We start from the raw sequence: 22405 nt of genomic DNA on the forward strand, positions 1-22405 counted from the left end.
CCCTTCTCCTACTCCCTCTCTCTCCTGCGCGCTCATTCATAAATAAATAAATGAATAAATAAATAAATGAATAAATGAATAAATAAATAAACAAACTCCTTACTGGGTGGAGAACCTGCTTCTCCTGCCACTTACCGCCTACCCCTTCTACTCCCTCCCTCTCCTGCGCGCTCCTAATTAAATAAATCTGCTTCTCTGCAGTTTACCCTTTCTGCTCCCTCTCATAAATAAATAAACAAACAAACAAATAAATAAATAAATAAGACAGAAGAGTAAGAAAGTCTTTTAAAAAATACTCCACACTATTTTTAAGTAATCTCTACACCCAGGGTGGAGTAGCATGCTCTACTGAGACAATCAGACACACCGCATGTTTCACTTTTAAGTAAGAAACAAAACAGCTTAAATTTTACCTACGCTGTGTGTTAAAATTAGATTTTTTTGGCTTATAATTTATTTTTGTAATGTGTATATGTTTTTAACCAGCTAACAGCAAAATGGTGGAAGCAGATAGACCTGGGAAGCTGTTTATAGGAGGCCTCAGTATCGAGACTAATGAAAAGACTCTTGAAGCAGTATTTGGGAAATATGGTCGTATAGTAGAAGGTAACTCTTAAAACCAACATCTATGTTAATGTTCAAAGCAAATTATACTAAATATATATAAATGAACAGCTAAGCTAAAATTCTATTTTTGAAAATTATTTGAGCACTTTTTCTTAATATTTGTGTTTCATATTGGGAAAGCACTAATAGCAATGAATGAAAGGGTCCATCTACAAGTCTCTTACTATTGAGAAGGAAAAAAAGGAACAGCAAATAAATAAAATATGTATACTGTGGAGGTAAGACTTTGAAATAGAGAATATAGGCTAACTGTAGAGTTCTTCACTGTTAACTTTTAGCAACCAAAATGATATAAAATGTAGTTTTTAACCTGCAACAATTTTTTTATTGTTATATCCAGGACATAAGTTAAAAAGAACTTAGTTTAATTAATTAAAAAGAACTTTGATGAAAAGGTACATTGATAATTTTCAAAATATTAAGAAAATTCACATTTATGTAACATCAACTTTAAAATTTTACATGCACTACAGTTCTTTTGATGAAGGATCGGGAAACAAACAAATCCAGAGGCTTTGCTTTTATTACATTTGAGAGCCCTGCTGATGCTAAAGATGCTGCCAAAGATATGAATGGGAAGGTAAAAGAGTCTCTTAAAATTTTTTAGCTCTGTTCTTCATCAAATAGTATTTTTAGATTGTTTTTGCTTTTCTAATTTTTTGAGGTAGCCTAATGTGTATGCCAAAATTCTTGTGACTCTTCATCACTCTTCTTTTTGTCACATAAATACTGGAAAGTGTTGTTGGAAGGAGTGAAATGAACGTTAACTTTAGCAGTATATGTTAATGTATTTCTATGCTAATATTCCAGTTTAAAATGTTTTTTTAAAAAATCTGCATAAAAATAATACAACAGAAGTAAGATAGTGTTTATAAAAAGCTGTTGAAATTCATGGAAGTGTTTCTGTAGCATAGAAGCTTAGGAAGACAAATACGAAAGATTAATTCCTGTTATTTGGGGAAAACAATTCTTGACAAAGTTAATGCTTGAGCAGAAACTTTACATTCATATAGGCATTCAATTCTTGAGGACAAAAAATAATAATGAGTTAACTGTTGAAGTGGTGGTCAAAGTAATTATCTGGTCACCTGCACCTAACTTTACCCTTCTCTCCTTAGTAAGTTTTTATTCTGTAATCAGTAATTTTTGTAAAATTGATAAGTGATTATTTTACTGTAGTGGTTGGGGGTTTATTTTGATACAGTCTTTAATGTACTGATGAATAAAGAAGGTAGTCTTTTTCTTTCTGGATTTTAAAATCCAGTAATTGTATGTCTCCTATATACTTTTAAGTTTTTCAGTGATTCTGTTAAAATACTGAATACTTTATCACACTCCAGGTCACAACATTCTAGAATTTTGGGCTTCTTTGTTTCTTAGATTCTCCTGATCTGTTTTATGGCTTTATTATTCTTTAATCTCTCCTCAATATTTTTTAGCCTGGTCAAGACTTGTGTGGCCTCATAAATAGCATTTTCAGTTTCAAAAACTCAAGTTGCGTACTTACCCCCAAATTTTATCTCTTTACTTTATATTGTATGCAGTATCTTTTTATACTCATTATATTATAAATCAAGTTTGTTTTTTAACTTTTCAATCATTTTATTATGTTAATTAAGTTCATTTTAAAATTATTTGCAGGACTTTTTAAGTTCACATAATGTGGAATACATATGTTAGTTTTCTTTTTTCCTCTGTAGATTGGTTTCTGGTACAAAGCAGACTCTCACTACATACTGACCTTTTTACTTTGCTTTTATATATTATGACTGTTATTATATAGAAGTTGGATTTGACTAAGGATTTGGTGTTGTACACACAGGTAAATTAGACTTATTTAAAACAATTGATGATTCTTCTGTGTTCTGATTTTCAAGGACAAGGACATGAGTTTGTATAGACTTTATTCCTAAATTCTTTCATTCAGCAGACACATTATTGAGTACTTATGTGTTAGCCTTTGATAAAGCAACTGAGTAATGGTTGTAAATCAAACTACCTGCTTTCTTGTATTTGAGGGTGAAAGATAAGAACTGTATAAATGAAAGTACATATGATTAGTTTCATATGCATAAGAACTTTATAAGAAGTTAAGTTAGTAATTTAGTTAGAACTTGTAGTGGACAGTGTTTTTATCCATGAAGATAAAGGGATATTAGCTGAACCTTGCATTTTAAAAAGGAAATAGCCATGCATAATTTTACAGAAAATATTTTGGACCCAGAAACAGTAAATGAGTCCCTGGTTTGGGAACTGCTACTTGTGGCTATTTATTTATTTATTTATTTATTTATTTATTTATTTATTTATTTTAATGATTTTTTATTATATTATGTTAGTCACCATACAGTACATCCCCGGTTTCCGATGTAAGGCTCGATAATTCATTAGTTGTGTATAACACCCAGTGCACCATGCAATACGTGCCCTCCTTACTACCCATCACCGGTCTATCCCATTCCCCCACCCCCTCCCCTCTGAAGTCCTCAGTTTGTTTCTCATAGTCCATAGTCTCTCATGTTTCATTCCCCCTTCTGATTACCCCCCCCCCTTTCTTTATCCCTTTCTTCCCCTACCGATCATCCTAGTTCTTATGTTCCATAGATGAGAGAAATCATATGATAGTTGTCTTTCTCTGCTTGACTTATTTCACTCAGCATTATCTCCTCCAGTGCTGTCCATGTTGTAGCAAATGTTGAGAACTCGTTCTTTCTGATAGCTGAGTAATATTCCATTGTATATATGGACCACAACTTCTTAATCCAGTCATCTGTTGAAGGGCATCTCGGCTCCTTCCATGATTTAGCTATTGTGGACATTGCTGCTATGAACATTGGGGTGCATATGGCCCTTCTCTTCACTACGTCTGTATCTTTGGGGTAAATACCCAGTAGTGCAATGCCTGGGTCATAGGGTAGCTCAATTTTTAACTTTTTAAGGGACTTCCACACTGTTTTCCAGAGTGGCTGTACCAACTTGCATCCCCACCAACAATGTAGGAGGGATCCCCTTTCTCCACATGCTCTCCAACAATTGTTGTTTCTTGCCTTGTCTATTTTTGCCATTCTAACTGGCGTAAGGTGGTATCTCAGTGTGGTTTTGATTTGAATTTCCTTGATGGCTAATGATTTTGAACATTTTTTCATGTGTCTGTTAGCCATTTGTATGTCTTCATTGGAAAAGTGTCTGTTCATATCTTCTGCCCATTTTTTGATTTGTTTATTTGTTTCTCGTGTATGGAGTTTGAGAAGTTCTTTGTAGATCTTGGATACCAGTCCTTTATCTGTAGTGTCATTTGCAAATATATTCTCCCATTCCGTGGGCTGCCTCTTAGTTTTTCTGACTGTTTCCTTGGATGTGCAGAAACTTTTAATCTTGATGAAGTCCCATAAATTCATTTTATCTTTTGTTTCTCTTGCCTTTGGGGATGTGTCATGAAAAAGGTTGCTTTGGCCGATGTCGTAGAGGTTGTTGCCTATGTTCTCCTCTAGAATTTTGATGGATTCCTGTCTCACATCGAGGTCTTTCATCCATTTGGAGTTTATTTTTGTGTATGGTGTGAGATAGTGGTCAAGTTTCATTCTCTTGCATATAGCTGTCCAATTTCCCAGCACCATTTATTGAAGAGACTGTCTTTTTCCAACCGGGTGTTTTTTCCTGCTTTATCAAATATTAGTTGCCCAAAGAGCCGAGGGTCCATTTCTGGGCTCTCTATTCTGTTCCATTGGTCTATGTGTCTGTTTTTGTGCCAGTACCATGCGGTCTTTGTTTTCACAGCTTTGTAGTACAGCTCAAAATCCGGCATTGTGATGCCCCCAGCTTTGTGTTTCCTTTTCAACAGTTCCTTGGAGATTCGGGGCCTTTTCTGTTTCCATACAAATTTAAGGACTGTTTGTTCCAGTTCTTTGAAAAATGTCCTCGGTATTTTGATCGGGATAGCATTGAAAGTGTAGATCGCTCTGGGTAGCATGGACATTTTAACTATGTTAATTCTTCCGATCCATGAGCATGGAATATCTTTCCATCTTTTTATGTCTTCCTCAATGTCTTTCAAGAGTGATTTATAGTTTCTAGAATAAAGGTCCTTTACGTCTCTGGTTAAGTTAATTCCAAGGTAACGTATGGTTTTTGGTGCTATTGTAAATGGGATGGATTCCCTAATTTCTCTTTCTTCGGTCTCGTTATTCGTGTATAGAAATGCAATGGATTTCTGAGCATTGATTTTGTATCCCGCCACGTTACTGAATTGCTTTATAACTTCTAATAGTTTGGGAGTGGCTTCTTTTGGGTTTTCCATATAGAGTACCATGTCATCTGCAAAGAGAGACATTTTGACTTCTTCTTTGCCAATTTGAATACCTTTGATCCCTTTTTGTCGTCTGATTGCTGTTGCAAGGACTTCTAGTACTATGCTGAATAATAGCGGCGAGAGTGGGCATCCTTGTCGAGTTCCTGATCTTAAGGGAAAGGCTTCCAGCTTTTCCCCATTGAGAATAATATTTGCAGTAGGCTTTTCATAGATGGCTTTTATGAGATTGAGAAATGTACCTTCTATTCCTACACTCTGAAGGGTTTTAATCAGGAAAGGATGCTGTATTTTGTCAAATGCTTTTTCGGCATCGATTGAGAGGATCATATGGTTCCTGAGTCTTTTCTTGTTGATATGGTGTATCACGCTGATTGATTTGCGAATATTGAACCACACTTGCATCCCAGGTATGAATCCCACTTGATCGTGGTGGATAATCCTTTTAATGTACTGTTGGATTCTATTAGCAAGTATCTTGTTGAGGATTTTGGCGTCCATATTCATTAGGGAAATCGGTCTGTAATTCTCCTTTTTGATGGGGTCTTTGCCTGGTTTGGGGATCAAGGTAATATTGGCCTCATAGAATGAGTTTGGTAGCTTTCCTTCTGTTTCTATTTTTTGAAATAGCTTTAGGAGAATAGGTATTATTTCTTCTTTGAATGTTTGGTAGAATTCCCCAGGAAAACCGTCCGGGCCTGGAGTTTTGTTATTTGGAAGGTTGTTTATCACGGACTCAATTTCTTCATAATTAATTGGCCTGTTTAAGGAATCAATTTCTTCCGGTTTCAATCTTGGTAGTTTGTAGGTTTCCAGGAAGGATTCCATCTCTTCCAGATTGCTTAGTTTATTGGCATATAGCTGTTGATAAAAATTTGTAATAATCCTTCTAATTTCAATGGTGCTCGTCGTGACCTCTCCTTTTTCATTCATAATTTTAATAATCTGGGTCCTTTCTCTTTTCTTTTGGATAAGTCTTGCCAGTGGTCTCTCAATTTTACTGATTCTCTCAAAGAACCAGCTTCTAGTCCTGTTGATCTGCTCTACTGTACTTCCGGTTTCTGCTTGATTGATTTCAGCTCTAATTTTGGTCAACTGCTTCTCGTGCGTGGATCAGGCCTGTCCCTCTGTTGCTGTTCCAGCTTCTTGAGGTAAGAATATAAAAACTGCATTTTAGATTTTTCTATTCTTTTGAGTGAGGCTTGGATGGCTATGTATTTCCCCCTTAGGACTGCCTTTGCAGTATCCCATAGGTTTTGGACTGTTGTATTTTCATTCTCATTGGTCTCCATAAATTGTTTAATTTGATTTTTGATTTCCTGGTTTATCGAGTCATTCCTGAGCAGGATGGTTCTTAGTCTCCAAGTGTTTGAGTTTCTTCCAAACTTTTCCTTGTGGTTGAGTTCCAATTTCAGAGCGTCGTGGTCTGAGAATATGCAGGGGATAATTTAATCTTTTGGTATCGGTTGAGACCTGTTTTGTGTCCCAGAACATGGTCTATTCTTGAGAATGTTCCATGGGCATTAGAATAGAATGAGTATTCTTTGGTTCTGGGGTGTAGTGTTCTATATATATCTATGAGGTCCAACTCGTCGAGTATGGCATTCAAAGCCTTTGATTCTTTGCTTAGTTTTTGCCAGGGCATTCTGTCTATTTCTGAGAGTGGAGTGTTGAGGTCCCCTACTAGTAATGTATTTTTATTTATATGTCTCTTTATTCTGGTTAAGAGTTGGCTTGTGTATCTTGCTGCTCCCCTGTTGGGGGCATATATATTTATAATTGTCATATCCACTTGTTGAATACTTCCCTTAAGAATAATATAGTGCTCTTCTGCGTCTCTAACTATAGTCTGTAGTTTAAAATCCAATTTATCTGATATGAGAATTGCTACCCCAGGTTTCTTTTGAGGTCCGTTTGCGTGAAAGATGGTACTCCATCCCCTTACTCTCAGTCTGAATGCATCTTTGGGTTCGAAATGAGTCTCTTGTAGACAGCAAATGGATGGGTCATTTCTTTTTATCCAGTCTGCAACCCTGTGGCCTTTTATGGGATGGTTCAAACCATTTACATTAAGACTGATTACTGAGAGATATGATTTTAATGTTGCCATGTTGCCAGTAAAGTCTTTGTTTGTATTGATGTGACTTTCTCTTCTGTATCACTCTTGGGGCCTTTTTACTTTTATAGAACCCCCCGTAATATCTCCTGTAGGGCTGGTTTCGTGGTTACAAAATTGGTTAGTGACTGGCGATTCTGAAATGTCTTTATTTCTCCATCAATTCTGAATGACAGCCTTGCTGGATAATGGATCCTTGGCTGCATGTTTTTCTCTGAAAGAGCTTTAAATATGCTCCCCCAACCCTTTCTCTCATTCCAGGTCTGTGTAGACAGGTCTGACGTAATTCTGATGCTTTTGCCTTGGTACGTGAGAAATTTCTTTGCCCTGGCCGCTTTCAATACTGTATCCTTGCATCTAATATTTGCGAATTGCACTATGACGTGACGTGGCGTAGGTTTGTCATGGTTGAGCTTGGGAGGGGTCCTCTCTGCCTCTTGGACACGAATGTTTGTTTCCCTTGCTGGATTAGGGAAGTTTTCAGCTACAATTTGTTCAAATATCTCTTCTAGACCTCTGTTTTTCTCCACCCCCTCAGGGATGCCGATGATTCTAACATTGGATCGTTTCATTGAGTCAGTAATCTCCCGTAACCTACATTCGTGGGCGTGGATTTTTTTAAGACCATCTTCTATTTTCATTTTTTCCTCTGTTAACCCGTCCTCCAATTCACTAACCCGTTCCTCTGCTTCTGTGACCCTGGCCGTCAGAGCCTCTAGTTTTGCCTGCATTTGGCTCATAGAATTTTTAATTTCTGTCAGATTTGCTCTCATTTCTGTGCTTAGGGATTCTATATTCTCAGTAACCTTTTCGTTAATAGTTTTTTCAATTCTACTCATCATTTTGACCATCGTTACTCTGAATTCCATTTCTGATAATTTGGTTACATCCATATCCATTATTTCTGTGGCAGAGGCCACAGTCTCACTGTCTTTTCTTTGCTGGGGGGGGGCTTCTCCTTCTTGTCATTCTGATGAAGAGAGGTTGCGGGGTTTCCAGAGCCCAAATTATTGACTGGGTCCCAGGCCGTGCCCCTTGTTTTATAGGGATCTTAGAGATGTGGGCTTCTTCTTTAAAGATTTTATTTATTTATTTATGTGGCAGCCAACCAGCGAGAGAGGGAACAGAAGCAGGGGAGTGGGAGAGGAAGAAGCAGGCTCCCAGCGGAGGAGCCCGATGAGGGACTCCTTCCCGGAACGCCGGGATCACGCCCCAAGCCGAAGGCAGGCGCTCAATGACTGCGCCACCCAGGCGCCTCGGGTCATGGGCTTCTTGATTTTTCAGCCTGCCTTCTGTGTTCTGGGGGAGGAGCCTGCTGCCCCGATACTCAGGCAACCCTGTTTGGGTAGAGTCTCTGTGTCCCCTGCGAGGGGGAATGGGGATGGGCACTCCCTGAGCCGGTATTTCCCGGCTTTTGTTCTCTGGCGGCTTTCCCTGGCGGTTTGCTGTGGCTCTTCTGAGAGTCAGAGCAGCAGCGGCCAAATTTCAGCCTCTGTCACGGAACAGAAGGATTGCGGCCCGTTCTCTACTAATGTTCTGGCAACTTTAACTCTGTTACTGTTGGTGCTGCTCAACCCTGCAGCGTCCCCGGATGTGCGCCCCACACCCGGCGTCCCAGCCCTCACTTCCAGGGCGGGCGCGTCTCTGTCCTTGTGTTTCTAATGCCGCCAGCTGCCCAGCGCGCGCGCTCCCGGATCTCCCACTCTCAGTCTGGATCCAGTGAGCGCACCGGGATTCCGGTGTTCCGCGAAATGCCTAGTGGCGCGCGCACCTGGCTCACGGTCTCAGTCTGCTGTTTTGCGGGTGCCGTCCGCGAGCCCCGCCCACTCTCCCGTGCAAGTGGCTACCGCTTCCTGGCACCCCAACGCGGCGGCTTCCTCCCCCTTCCGTTTATCTTCCGATATCTGTGCACAGTTTCATGGCTCCCCGCTTCGTACCTCTATACTCAGCGCTGGAGATGTTCATTTGTAGAGATCCAGATGCGTCTTCCTGCGTCTCAGGCTGGTTCCGTGGTTGTTTAGGCTGGTCTGGTACCTATCCAGCTCGACTCGAGGACCGGCTGAAAACGGTGTCTCCTACTCCTCCGGCATCTTAACTCCTTCCTCGTTGTGGCTATTTAGATTAGGCTAGGGCCCATACCTACTAGATGTCTTTGTAGGAACTTAGGATTTAAGATTCTTTTCCATAAGTAATACAAAATAACCAGAATGTTTTATGTGGGATAATTATTACAAATTATGTTTTTAAAAATCATGTTGGCCCCTGTGAATGATAAACCATTCTGAAAGTATTGGGAGATTAAGAAATGGAAGCATCTCTGAAAAATGAGAATAATGAACTACTATATTAAAAAGTTATTTTCTAGGGACATTTGAAAAGCAAAGCAGAGTAAGAACGGATTAAAGACCAAATAAGTGTTCTCTTAAAAGAAGGAAAAACGGGCTCCTGGATGGTTCAGTTGTTAGGCATCTGCCTTCGGCTCAGGGCATGATCCCAGGGTTCTGGGATGGAGCCCTACATCGGGCTCCCTGCTCAGATGGAAGCCTGCTTTTTCCTCTCCCACTCCCCCTGCTTCTGTTTCCTCTCTCACTGGCTGTCTGTCTCTCTGTCAAATGAATAAATAAATCTTAAAAAAAAGAAAACGTTATTATAACTATTGTAAATACAGCTGCAATCATATTAGGAAATTTCCTTTTAATTTTTAGCAGAATAAATACTAAAAAATAATACAGCATATAAACAATCATTTTGAATAAGTAATAGTAACTTCTTTTCTAAATGACAGTAGACATTGTTTTATATGCCTTTGGGACACTAGAAAATTTAAATTATAGCAATACAAAAGTGAAGTGAGTTATATGTTAGAAAACGTATATTTTCATGATATGTGAGAGCTATTACTTTTTTTTTGATATTGGATGATATTTCAAGGAGTTTTAATAACCGGTACATATAATTTTTCATTGGATGACTTAATGGAAGGCAGTGATTAATTAAATGTCTCATATTTGGCAGGACCTGATCACTATTTTCTTTACTTGAACTAGATTTTGATTTCAGTAATGAGTGGATTTGTAAAGTTTGTTAAATTGGTGTAATGTTACTGGTATTATACTTAATCTCTTTAGTCTTTGGATGGAAAAGCAATTAAAGTAGAGCAAGCCAACAAACCATCTTTTGAAAGTGGTGGAAGACGGAAGCCACCACCTCCAAGAAACAGAGGCCATCCAAGAAGTGTGAGATGTGGAAGAGGAGGAAGTGGAGGAGCAAGAGGGCATTCCTCACGTGGCGGACATTTGGGTAATGTTTTAAAATATAAGGATGCAGCCATAGGACTGGAAAACAGTAAGTTTGAATGTATGGAAATACCTCAGTTTTTATTTACATCTTCTATGAGCAGAATAAACTAACATTCTTTAGATGAGGAATTAACATTAATAATTTAAATATTTCTAAATTCTAAGGAATTCCGGTTCTAAAATGATTGAAATAATGTGCAAAAATATAATCTTGCAGTGAAATTGCATAAATTTCAAACTAAATTAAGACTGCAACATTTGTTTTCCATATATGCTTGTGCAAACATCAGTGCAAATCTCTATTGTCATTTTGAAATGAGGGTTATTCTGCCTTGGTCTCTTGTAATGAAAATCATATTTGGGGAAATATCTAAGGGAAATATCTAGAGCTTTCTTTAGATTTTGGAAGATATCTTTACTCAGAAAAAGATTAAAAGCCACTGCTTCACAAATAAGTATGTATCTTTGTTGTGTGTGTTGGAGGGAGACTGAATCATTGGAAATGGTTTTTACAAACTTCTCAGAGATTTTTTTTTTTTTACTTTGTATGAAAGGGAGTCACTTCTTTTGTGTTGAATAAATTTGTTTCTTCTGCTAACCAGTCTAAAAATCAAACATTTAGCTTCTGTTTTTGATAATCAGTGTGATTTTTAGGAAACGTCTCTTAAAGTAGAATTCCAAGATTCATCCCATTTAGAAGCAATTTTGTTTTTATCCATTGAACTGATCTTGAGAAAATTTTACCTATTTTTGCCATATATGAAGAGTATTCATTTTTTTAAACCTATGACAGTACCAAGGAATGGGAATATATCTAAACATTTTTCTAGTTTAGAAAGATAAAATGATTTTTGATGATTTAATATGCATTTCTTAAAATACCAGTAAAATTGATCATAACAAAATTTTTTGTTGACTTATTTTAAGTGCATTGTAAGAATTGTATATATTTCTCCTTTAGATAATGAATTTTTGATGTATCTTCCCCTTTAAATTTTTTAAAAATATTTTTATTTGTACCTATGTGTTATGCTTTTTAAAGAAGCATTCTGGACATCAGGATTACTTGAGGAATTTACCATTTTTCTCCACCCCTTCTGTTTTACCCAAACGTGTCTCTTTAATGTGACTATAAAATGCTTTTTGAGTTTTTCTAGGTTTTTCAAACTAACTTTCACAATAAGTCTTTGATTTGTATTTATATCATGTAAGAAAACATTGTTAGTTTATACAAATATGAATATATGACCATAGTATTGTTTAGTAAAGGTTTTTAAACAGTGACTGAAACTTCATCATTTAAAAAATGTTGATTGTACTTCACTAAAAAGATTTCATTTAAACACAGATGATGGAGAATATACTGGTAACCTCAACATGAGCTCTTCCAGGGGACCCTTTCCAGTTAAAAGAGGTCCATCTTCAAGAAGTGGAGGTCCTCCTTCTAAAAGATCTGCTCCTTCTGCTCCGGGGCGTAGCAGTAGAGGGACTGGAGGAAGAGGTAAATGCTGTGAATTACAAAGACAGTATTTTTTTTTTTAATGAAAATCAGCTGTTTTAAGAAACTGATTTCAAGAAAGTATGTGGCATATTTATTGGTCACTACTTACTTATTTTTGGTTAGGATCTAATTCTTCAGCTTCTAATTTTAGATGCAGTAGGTAATTAACACACACAGTCGGGAAAACATTCCTATTAAGTCCATGTTTGGTATAGAACCCCTCTTCATTTTTTAAAATTTCCTGCTAACATGCTTTGGTCAGCAGTTTTCTCTTTGTCATAATTTCAAGACCAAGATTTTCTTGAAAATCACAATGTCTTGTGAGAGAGTATTTTGGTGTATAGTGTAGTTGGACTGTATTTTGACCACCTGGTTTCTGTTAGTTATTAATTAGTTATAAACAATAAATGCAATTTGCCATATTTTTTCTTTCTGTGTTTGCACCATGATGGTGCTTTACTAAAAAAATTCTGTTTTAAATGCAGATGATGGTGGATACATACTTAATCTCAGCATGAGTTCTTTGAAAGTATATGTGTTAGTGATGTCCTAATCTAAAAGTTATTAGACAGTTCATTTTAAAATCATAATTGTGTGCAAGGCATTGTTTTTGTTTTGTGAGAATACTAGGAAATGTATAAATACATGTGAGATATATTTTCTGCTTCCAAGAATCCTCTCATTAGGAAGGAAATATCTAGTATAAGTATTTCATGATAAATGAATGGAAAATATTTTGTTACGTAGAACAGAGATCACTGTGGGCTTTGATGGTTATTAATAAGAAAAAGTCTTGATAGATTTACAAAATTTAAATAATAGATGTATAAACTTTATTTAAATTGGAGGAAATCATACAGGTGTATTTAGTTATGAAGCTATATTATAATATTGTTATGAAATACATGGAAGATATAAGTTCATCCCTAAGGTTGATGGAGATGTTTTAAACTGTAAGATAATAGTCCTTAGGGAATTTGAAATTACTTGAGAGAATTTAAAGAAAGCAAGAGATAAGTAGAATCAAATATAAAAACATAATTTTGAGGAGAAGGTGTAAGATCTTGGATTGAACAGAGTAGGAATCAAGATGGTAAAGAAAGCCTTAATGAAATAATATATATTCAAATTTAGAGAAAGTGAAAACTTCAGTTCTTTAATTTGGCACTGTTGTTTAACCCTTATGGCTAAACAGTTGACATTATCAGATTTACCTTTCATATGTAGACGTTCAGTGAAGTTAAGTGTAATTTTCTGTTGTCTTAATTACATAAGAAGCCTACACATTTCCAATGAAATAATTAGGCGAAAAAAGTAAGGGGGGGCTGAATTCTAATAACTAGGAATAATAATTGGTATGTGAAGAGAATATTTATGGGAAAAAGTTTCATATTTAGAAAGGGATACACTACTTTCCAAATTAGCCCTTAAATAATATTGCTAATAAAAGCATTAGACATCAGCATTGCCATCATTACAAAGACTAAGCTATCAGCCACTGGGTATGATAAATTAGAAAATATATGTAAAGAATTTGGCATCTAATGCCCCAAGGGAAAGATAACACTGTTGGTGTGAATGGGATGAATTGAAATCAGTACTTTTTTTTTAGCTGAAAAAAGATACATAGGTATTTCAGTCAGCAAACAGTTTGAAAATTTTACACATTTTGTTTGTGCTTTTAATATTCATGAACAATTAGTATGAAGATAAAAAGAAGGGAAAGGAAAATATCGTTTAGCTGGAGCAGTTTTAATGACTGAATGATTCACTCTGAATTTTTCGTTTAAGCTGTTAGAGAAACACTGGCCATGAAGGAACAGTGGAACATAGAAAGCTATGGGAAATATTTAGGTGATATCAGGAACATTTAAGAATTAAAAAGAAAAACAGCACTGTAAATGAGCAGAGGGGTAGAGAAAGCAGTATACATCAAGTATACAAGGTACTAGAAGTTTTGAAGTTGGGGGCAGTAAATAGAAAATTATGAAGAGACTTAATGAAAGCAGGAAAAGGCAGTTGGTTCCATGCAGTGGAGAGATTGTTTAAAGAAGACAAGGATTATAAAACATGTTTAAATTAATTAGAGTGATGTGGCTATAGAGAAGACAATAAAGGAAAGTGATGAAAAATGGGATAATTACTTAATACATTAAAGTGATTTATAAATCCCTTTGTTGTATTAATACTTGCAAACAATAAGTATTCTTGACAGTGTTAGTGTGTATACATTGGTAAAAGACAAGAAAACATGAGGAATCTTGAAACCTAAAAGAATGGTTAAGAAGAGTATGAAAAGACTAAGGTAAATGGGAAAATAGTTTGACACTAAATTATAATAGCTTAATAAATACCGTGATCTTTGAGGGGCATTGAAACATTTTAACTAGGCTGGTAGTGAATGTGCAAAAGAATAGTTCAGTTGTAGTGGGACCATTATAGTGGAGAGTATATTGAACAGCTCAAGCATGATTAAAAGACTTTTAAAAAGTAACTTGGACAAGAGATGGATTAAGTAAGACAGTGACAAATAGGGAAGAAAAGCTGACAAGTGAAAGTAAAGAGGCCGATTTAATCATTGGATAGGTGGAAGGTAGCTACCAAAATTGTTTAAAAGTTTTTTATCTACTGATGGCAGTTTAAAGATTATGCAAAATTTACATAGGGAAGACACCAGAAGATAAGACGTTCAGGAATATGTAAAAAGCAGACAAAAATAATCATAAATAGTATTTAAATGGATAAATCTTTAAGAATTATGGAAAGAAATCTGTTTTGATTTTTCTTTATAAAAGTTATTGAGATACTTATAAGAATTTTTAAATTAAAGGTCCACCATCACGTGGGAGAGAAAATTATAGAGGTCCTTCACGCAAAGAGCCAGTCTCTTCCCGGAGAGATGACTGTATTTCACCAAGAGAAGATGGTTACAATACCAAAGAGAGGTAAAGGAAAACAAAGTATATAAACTGTTAAGTCATAGTGGATTTTTGTTGTTGAAGTGAAATTCACTAACAAAATTAAATATTTTAAAGTTAATATCAGTAACACTTTGTACATTACAGTGTTAAACAACTACCATCTTTATGTAGTTCCAAAACATTTTTATCATCCCCAGATAACCCTTAATGTTGCCCCCACCTGCTTCCAGAGCCTAACAAATACCAATCTATGTTCTGTCTCTGTGGATTTACCTCTTCTGCATAGATTATACTGATGGAGTCAAATCATTTTAACATTTTGTGTCTGGCTTCTTTAGCACAAATGTTTTCAAGAAACATGCATGTTGTAGCATGAATCCTTATTATGTTTTTTTTTTTGGGGGGGTTATATTCCATTGTATATGCAGTGAACACAGTCTGGGGTATTTCCACCATAGTACAGTTGTGAACATTGATCTGCAAATATTTGAATACCTGTTTTAGTTTCTTTTGGGCATATATTTAGGTGTGGAGTTGTGGGGTCCTGTTGTAATTCGGTAATTTTTTAAGAAACCACCAACCTTTCCCACAGGGACTGCACTATTTTACAATTTTACTATTAGTTTACAGATTTTAATTTCTTTATATTACTAACTGTTTTTTTAAAAATTACAGCCAACATAGTAGGTGTGGCGAGACAGTGACTAGTTTGTTTTGATTTGTATTTACCTAATAACTGATTGAGCATCTTTTCATGTACTTGTTGGCCATTTGTGTATATTCTTTAGAGAAAAGTGTATTCAAGTCTGCCCATTGAAAAATGTTTTGTCTTTCTATTATCAGAGTTTTGTATATATGTTCTGGATATAAGTAACTGCATTTTAAAAATACACTGTTTTATTTAAGTTATTCAAGCAGAGATTATCCAAGTTCCCGAGACACCAAGGATTATGCTCCACCATCTAGAGACTATGCATACCGTTACTATGGCCATTCAAGTTCTCGGTCTGAACATTACTCTAGAGGATATAGGTACTGTGAAAACTTAAATTTTTTATCAAATAGCTGCTTGCAGTTCTTATTACATTAATGCCTTTTTTTTTTTAATTTAGTGACCGTGATGGCCACAGTGGTGGTCGTGATAGAGATTATTCTGAACATTCAAGTGGAGGCTCTTACAGAGAATCATATGAGAGTTATGGTAAGAGTCCAGTTGTTACTTAAAACTCATACAATTAGATTTAACAGGTCAGATTGTTGAGTATATAATGTTACTTTTAATTCCAGAGGCAAAACTACAGTGTGGCCTTTTATTAGTTTGAAGATGTTTGAATTACTTTTTTAATAGTCCATTTAAACTGCCAGGTTGGTTTTGAGGGTAAATTGGCAGTCCCATCAAAAACATTTTAACATTTTTAACTAACAAGGGAGAGTGTTTAACAGCATGAAGCATAGAAAAATCTGAAGGTCAGAATTTCAGCCCATTTTCAGAAACAGAACACTTACTTCAAATTATTTAACCTACAACATGCTACTTTTACATTTCTTTTTTTTTAAGATTTTATTTATTTATTCGACAGAGATAGAGACAGCCAGCGAGAGAGGGAACACAAGCAGGGGGAGTGGGAGAGGAAGAAGCAGGCTCATAGCGGAGGAGCCTGATGTGGGGCTCGATCCCACAACGCTGGGATCATGCCCTGAGCTGAAGGCAGACGCTTAACCGCTGTGCCACCCAGGCGCCCCTACGTTTCCATTTCTGTTTAAATTTAAAATACCTTCATTAGTGCAGCATAATATCTTTTCAGCAGAGGATGATAAAAACATATTTCTTCCAAATATTTAGTACTTAAACTAGAATCATGGTGTAATGGTTCCATAAAAAGCATAATGTAGTTAGTTTTTTTACTTCATTGTTGACCTTACAGGTAGCTCCCGTGGTGCACCGCCAGCACGTGGGCCCCCTATAAGTTACGGTGGAAGCAGTCGCTATGATGATTATAGCTGCACACGTAATGGATATGGTGGAGGTCGGGAAAGTTACTCAAGCAGCCGGAGCGATCTCTATATAAGTAGCCGTGAGCGTGGTAGCAGACAAGAACGAGGGTTTCCACCCTCTGTGGATAGGGTATACCCTTCTCGTGAATCATATGGTAGCTCAAGTTGTGGGGCTTCCAGAGGAGGTTGTGGGGGAAGCCGATCTGAAAGAGCAGGCCGTAGCAGATATTAAAAACAAGTTCTGTACCAATTTTTTGTCAGAGGAAATTTAACTGCTACTTTTTTTCTGTTGTTTTAGTACTAATAAAAGGAAAATGTTACTTTAATGGGGAAAGGCATACGTTAACTTGCCCTCCATGAATTTTTGGATAAGACAAAAAAAAAGTATTCAAAGTAATTTCACAATTGTTAATTGATGAAAACGAGATAAGTTTTTTGACTGTAATGTGTGCATTGTTAAAATTTTCAGAGTAAAAATTTCCATGAAATGGCATTTCTTGTCTGATATTATTGAATTTAAAAAGTGAAAGCAAAATAAAAAAACAGGAAAGCAAATTTCTTTGGAAGGTGAATTGCACTGTTTGCCTAAAATTTCCTTGTTTCTGAATATAAATGCATATACTATAAAGCAGTATGTTACTTCTCCACAGCAAGCTGTGCCTATTTTCCAGTTGGGCATACTAAGCCAATTATGTGTTGTTCTTTGTAAGCTTAATTGTATAAAAGGTTTGCTAAGTCTCCAAAAGGGCTACAAAATAATGTGTTTGCTTCATTACTCTGAAATCGTCCTAAAGGAGTGGTATAAGTTGAAAGAAAAATTAAATACAGGAGGATACAAAAGTTTGAGAAATAAAAATATTAAGCATCCATTTTCTTACATAGAGTAAAGTAGCAAATAAACAGAGTGGGAATAATGGTAACGAAACCAGTTTTCCACCTAGACCAAAACTTGAGCTAGTTAACCTTACAGAGTATTAAGATGTAATGAAATAAGTGCTCCTATATTTAAGAATATTGGTAAACAAATTTTTACCTTTGGGAATTACTCTTTAATTCTATCTTGGACTATTTGAAAATGGAACTCAAAGGCTTGTTATATGCTCTTAAAAATATTGAGTTATCAGTAAAATTATGTGAAAATTGTGAATAGGAATTTTAAAAATTCATTTATTTTTGGAAGCTGATTGTCTAAAAGCTTTGATAAGCCTACTAAATTGAGTTTGGAAAACTGGAAAATTGCATTTTTTTAAGGAAAAGCATAAGGGAAAATTTACATGCTGGAACATCAAAGGTTTACTAAACTAAAAACCTACCTTATAACTGAAATGGTAAAAAGGGGCAAAAGGAAAAAGCAAACCCAAATTTTGGACTAAAATCAAAACCGAACACTTGAAGTCACTTCCACAAGTAGCTCCAAATGTTTAACATCTAATGATTCTTAAAAATACAGACTAAGGGCACCTGGGTGGCTCAGTCAGTTAGGTGTCTGCCTTCAAGCTCCCTCCTCAGCCAGGAGTCGGCTCTTCCCTAACTCTCTGCCCCTCCCTCATGCTTGTTTGCACATGCATGTGCAAACTCTTGAATAGTTGTTAAAGTACAGGCTAATCTCTTTTTATAATAATTTTTTTGTTATGTTAGTCACCATACAGTACATCCCGAGTTTTTGATGTAAAGTTCTATGATTCATTATTTGCATATAACACCCAGTGCTCCATGCAATACGTGCCCTCCTTAATATCCATCACTGGGCTAGCCCATCCCTCCACCAGCTTCCCCTCTGAAGCCCTCAGTTTGTTTCCCAGAGTCTGAAGTCTCTCAGAGGAAGCATTTTACAAGAGGAAAGGATTACTTTTCATGACTAAATATTGATTAATATCCATAGGAATATTTGAAAGATTAGTTAATTTGAAAAGCTTAACCACTAATAGGATAAAAGTATTTTTCAAAGGAACCATTGCCATCCTTGTATATTTGGGTGAAATTTTTTCCTGTTATAAAGATGTTTTCATTCACCAATGCTGTAGGATTATGAAGGTTGAAGAATACAACCTTCCCAGCATTCTTGTCTATTTTAACAACGGGGGCACAGGGCATCTGTGATGCTCTGATCTGGGGGCTTTGAACTCCAGAAAGAATCTTGACATAATGTTGTCATTATAGTAGTATAAGTTATGTGGGAAATGAGAGTAATAACCCAAAAGATAAAATTTCTCCACTGCCCTGGAACAAGTCAGTTAGTAAATGCTGAAAGAGAATTCATAACCAGAGCTGAAAGTTTTCATAGGAACATAATTCTCAGGGAATAGTTACATGTATTTGCACTCAGAGAATGAAAAGTAAACCCTGAGTAGAAATTTATTTAAATTGGACTTCTTTAAAAAAAAAAAAAAACTTTATTCATTTTATGGGAATAATAAAAGGAGCTGTATTGTTTTTGAGTCAGTCCTACATACAGTTTACCTTAGTTGGCTTACTTTGAAAAACAGTAAACAAAATTCCTAATTGAAATTTGAGCCAAAGTTAAATAATGTTTTGTTATTGATCCTACTCATTAAAACTAGTTTGCTACATTAAAGAATATTAAGCTGCCTTTAGAAGCTACATTGAAACAAGGGCACATCAGCAAGTTTCCTGTGTTTATTGATTCAGAAGTCAATGTGCATGCTCTGTTGTAGGTGCTAAACATAACAGCAGTGTATGATAACAGATACTCTTACTTCATGGTAGTGTATTTTTTAATGGAACTGAAGTTTGATGAATAGGAAGAAATTTTAAGATCCTTCTAGATGGAGTACAAATGACATTTATATGATGCAGATTAACAAAAAAAACAAAAAAAAAAACCCAAAATTTAACTTCATATGAATGCGGGATCCACACAAACATGAAATTCCAAATGATGTAGGAAAGATCTTTGGGTTCAAAGCCGATGGCCAAGAAAGAATTCTTGAGATGTATTTGGTGCAAAAAGGTGGATTTATTAAAGCACAGGTTCCCATGGGCAGAAAGAGCTGCACTGGGGTCGTGAGGGGTGGCCTATTATATACCCTCAAGTTGAGAGGGGGTTAGGGATAGCATAAGTGTCTAAGGAATCTGGAAGCAAGATTTCCGGGACTTTGGAGTGGTCGCTGTTGTTAGGAAAAGGTCATTTATTACCGTCGGAGAAAACCTGAGTCCTGAGACCCTTCAGATGTGTATCAGTGGGCCATATGCTTGGGGGATGATTGCCAACATGTGTCTTGGGGGGTTTAGAGGTAAAGGATGTTTCCAAAGGAATTTTTGTACGTTAAAGTAGTCTCTCGGGATCCTGGGGGTCAGGCTAAGGTTACCTTTGGCCCTTAGCAAAGTATTAACATCGAGGCAGTTGGGTTCCTAGAGGAATGTGACTCTGCCTGTTTCAAGGACTTGTCAATGAGCTGTAGGTTGTAAGGAAATTTAGATTTTATTTTGCCTTTATTTCCCACATTATTGCCTCTTGAACTATTTTAACTCTTTAATCTTTAAGGTTGCTGAGAGTGGAAAGTCTCGTCTTCTGTAAATTTTCTGTTTTATAGGGGCGTTGAGATGTCCCTACCTGGGGTCAGCATTGGTCAGTTGGAGCTTATGTATATACATAGGAGTTATAAAAGGTAGAGGCAGCTGAATTTAAGGGAGACTACATGTGTGGATATACCCAAGTGGGAAGGATCACCTGGTGGCTTGATGTTATGGCAGCAAAGGAGTCTTGGCACCAGGTGGAAAGACATGGGAGAAAACAGAAAAACATGATTCGTGTAACAAAAAGAAAAAGATGCCCAAATAAGAGTACTTTGATAGTTGACAAAAGTCCTTCTCTAGTCTAGGAGTTTAAGCAATCATTTAAGGAAGGAGAGGGATAATTTAAAGCACCAATTTGAGTATTTATGTTAGGACCCCAGAAATATTTTCTGGTAATCTGGAACATATACATAGCATTTTGTTTTTGTGAGAGCACACATTGAACTTCGTGTGGTAGTTAAAACATCTAATGTCATTCTATTTTGTAAAACTGCTTTAAGCATTTGTGTTACTTGAGTATTTAGTAGAAAAATTGTCTTTAGTATCACTTAGATCTTTAATCATGTACTTATTAGAACTTCCATGTGCCAAATAATACCCTCCAGTCCCAAAGAGTAAACAAAAAGGGGTGTTAGGTAGTCATACCAATGAGACACAGACTATGTCAATAATTGTTTTCAATTTGGAAGGTTGATGGCTGAGTAATATTCCATTGTATATATGGACCACAACTTCTTAATCCAGTCATCTGTTGAAGGGCATCTCGGCTCCTTCCACAATTTAGCTATTGTGGACATTGCTGCTATGAACATTGGGGTGCATATGGCCCTTCTCTTCACTACGTTTGTATCTTTGGGGTACATACCCAGTAGTGCAATGGCTGGATCATAGCGTTAGCTCAATTTTTTACTTTTTAAGGGACCTCCACACTGTTTTCCAGAGTGGCTGTACCAACTTACATTCCCACCAACAGTGTAAGAGGGATCCCCTTTCTCCACATCCTCTCCAACAATTGTTGTTATCACTCAGCCATCAAAAAGAATGATTTCACAACATTTGCAGCAGCATGGACGGGGCTGGAGGAGATAATGCTAAGTGAAATAAGTCAAGCAGAGAAAGACAATGATCATATGGTTTGACTCATGGAATATAAGAAATAGCAGGAAGATTGGTCAAGAAGGAAGGGAAGAATGAAGGGGTAATCAGAAGGGGGAATGAAGCATGAGAGACTATGGACTCTGAGAAACAAACAGAGGGCTTCAGAGGGCAGGGGGGTGGAGGAATGGGATAGGCTGGTGATGGGTATTAAGGAGGGCACATATTTCATGGTGCACCGGTGTTATACGCAAGTCATGAGTCATGGAACATCGGATCAAAAACTAAGGATGTACTGTATGGTGATTAACATAATATAGTAATAAATTATTATAAAAAATTAAAAAAAAATTGGAAGTTTGGCTGGCTTGGTAATGGTTTTAATAATGCATTAGTGCATCTAGGCAAAACCCAGAGTATAGTAGCTTATTCAGCCTGGGAAAGGCATAGACACAAGTTACAGCCACATAGCCACTGGATCCCATTAGAAGACAATCATCTAATTCTGGGCCGCCTCTAACTGCAGTGAAGATACCAAGGGTTATTCAGTTGTGCATGGCCATCTTTTGAATGTGTAATACAAGACCATCTGTTGTTACTTTGTTGGGACCAAAGGAGTCCAAATCTAGGGACAGTTTCTGTTAGCAAAGTTTTTGTCACTTACAAAGCCTTTTAAAGATTTTTTTTCCTTCATTATTAACAAGCCGGTTCTATGCATTTCTTGGTCTGAATAGACTGGACATTTTGGACTTTATCGGAGCTAAGGCTGGTAAAAAACATAATATTTGTTTATTTTGTGCTGGTCTAGTGAATTGTTTCCTTTAGACTCTAAGCTCATATCTTTTGATGTCCTTCGAGGTGAATCTTAGCTACCACCTACCTGTAGCTGTCCACCATCAAGAGTAATAATTTCAGGCCTATATTTGGGGAGTTATGGTTTAATAATAATCTTCCCTTTTCTTTCAAATTGCTCTGTGAGCATGTAGGACTATGAAAGCATATTTGGGG

At 36.5% G+C, this 22405-nt stretch overlaps 1 protein-coding gene across 2 annotated transcripts; it reads left to right on the forward strand.

Annotated features, from left to right (window-relative positions):
* The first annotated feature begins 497 nt into the window (after positions 1 to 497).
* LOC123780217 (RNA-binding motif protein, X chromosome-like) lies at positions 498 to 16997 on the forward strand. 2 transcript variants are annotated; one of them, XM_045779002.1, is made up of 8 exons: positions 498 to 606; positions 1101 to 1207; positions 10178 to 10349; positions 11697 to 11849; positions 14680 to 14794; positions 15677 to 15802; positions 15883 to 15971; positions 16696 to 16997. In XM_045779002.1, the coding sequence occupies exons 1-8, from the start codon at positions 498 to 500 to the stop codon at positions 16995 to 16997; spliced, it is 1173 nt and encodes a 390-aa protein (XP_045634958.1). The 2 variants fall into 2 exon arrangements, with proteins under 2 accessions (XP_045634958.1, XP_087715425.1); XM_087859299.1 differs by having other exon boundaries at positions 10178 to 10334.
* Positions 16998 to 22405: the final 5408 nt, after the last annotated feature.

The sequence above is a fragment of the Ursus americanus genome, chromosome 37, assembly GCF_024610735.1.
Source record: "Ursus americanus isolate L20-20 chromosome 37, mUrsAme1.1.p, whole genome shotgun sequence".
Taxonomy (NCBI): domain Eukaryota; kingdom Metazoa; phylum Chordata; class Mammalia; order Carnivora; family Ursidae; genus Ursus; species Ursus americanus.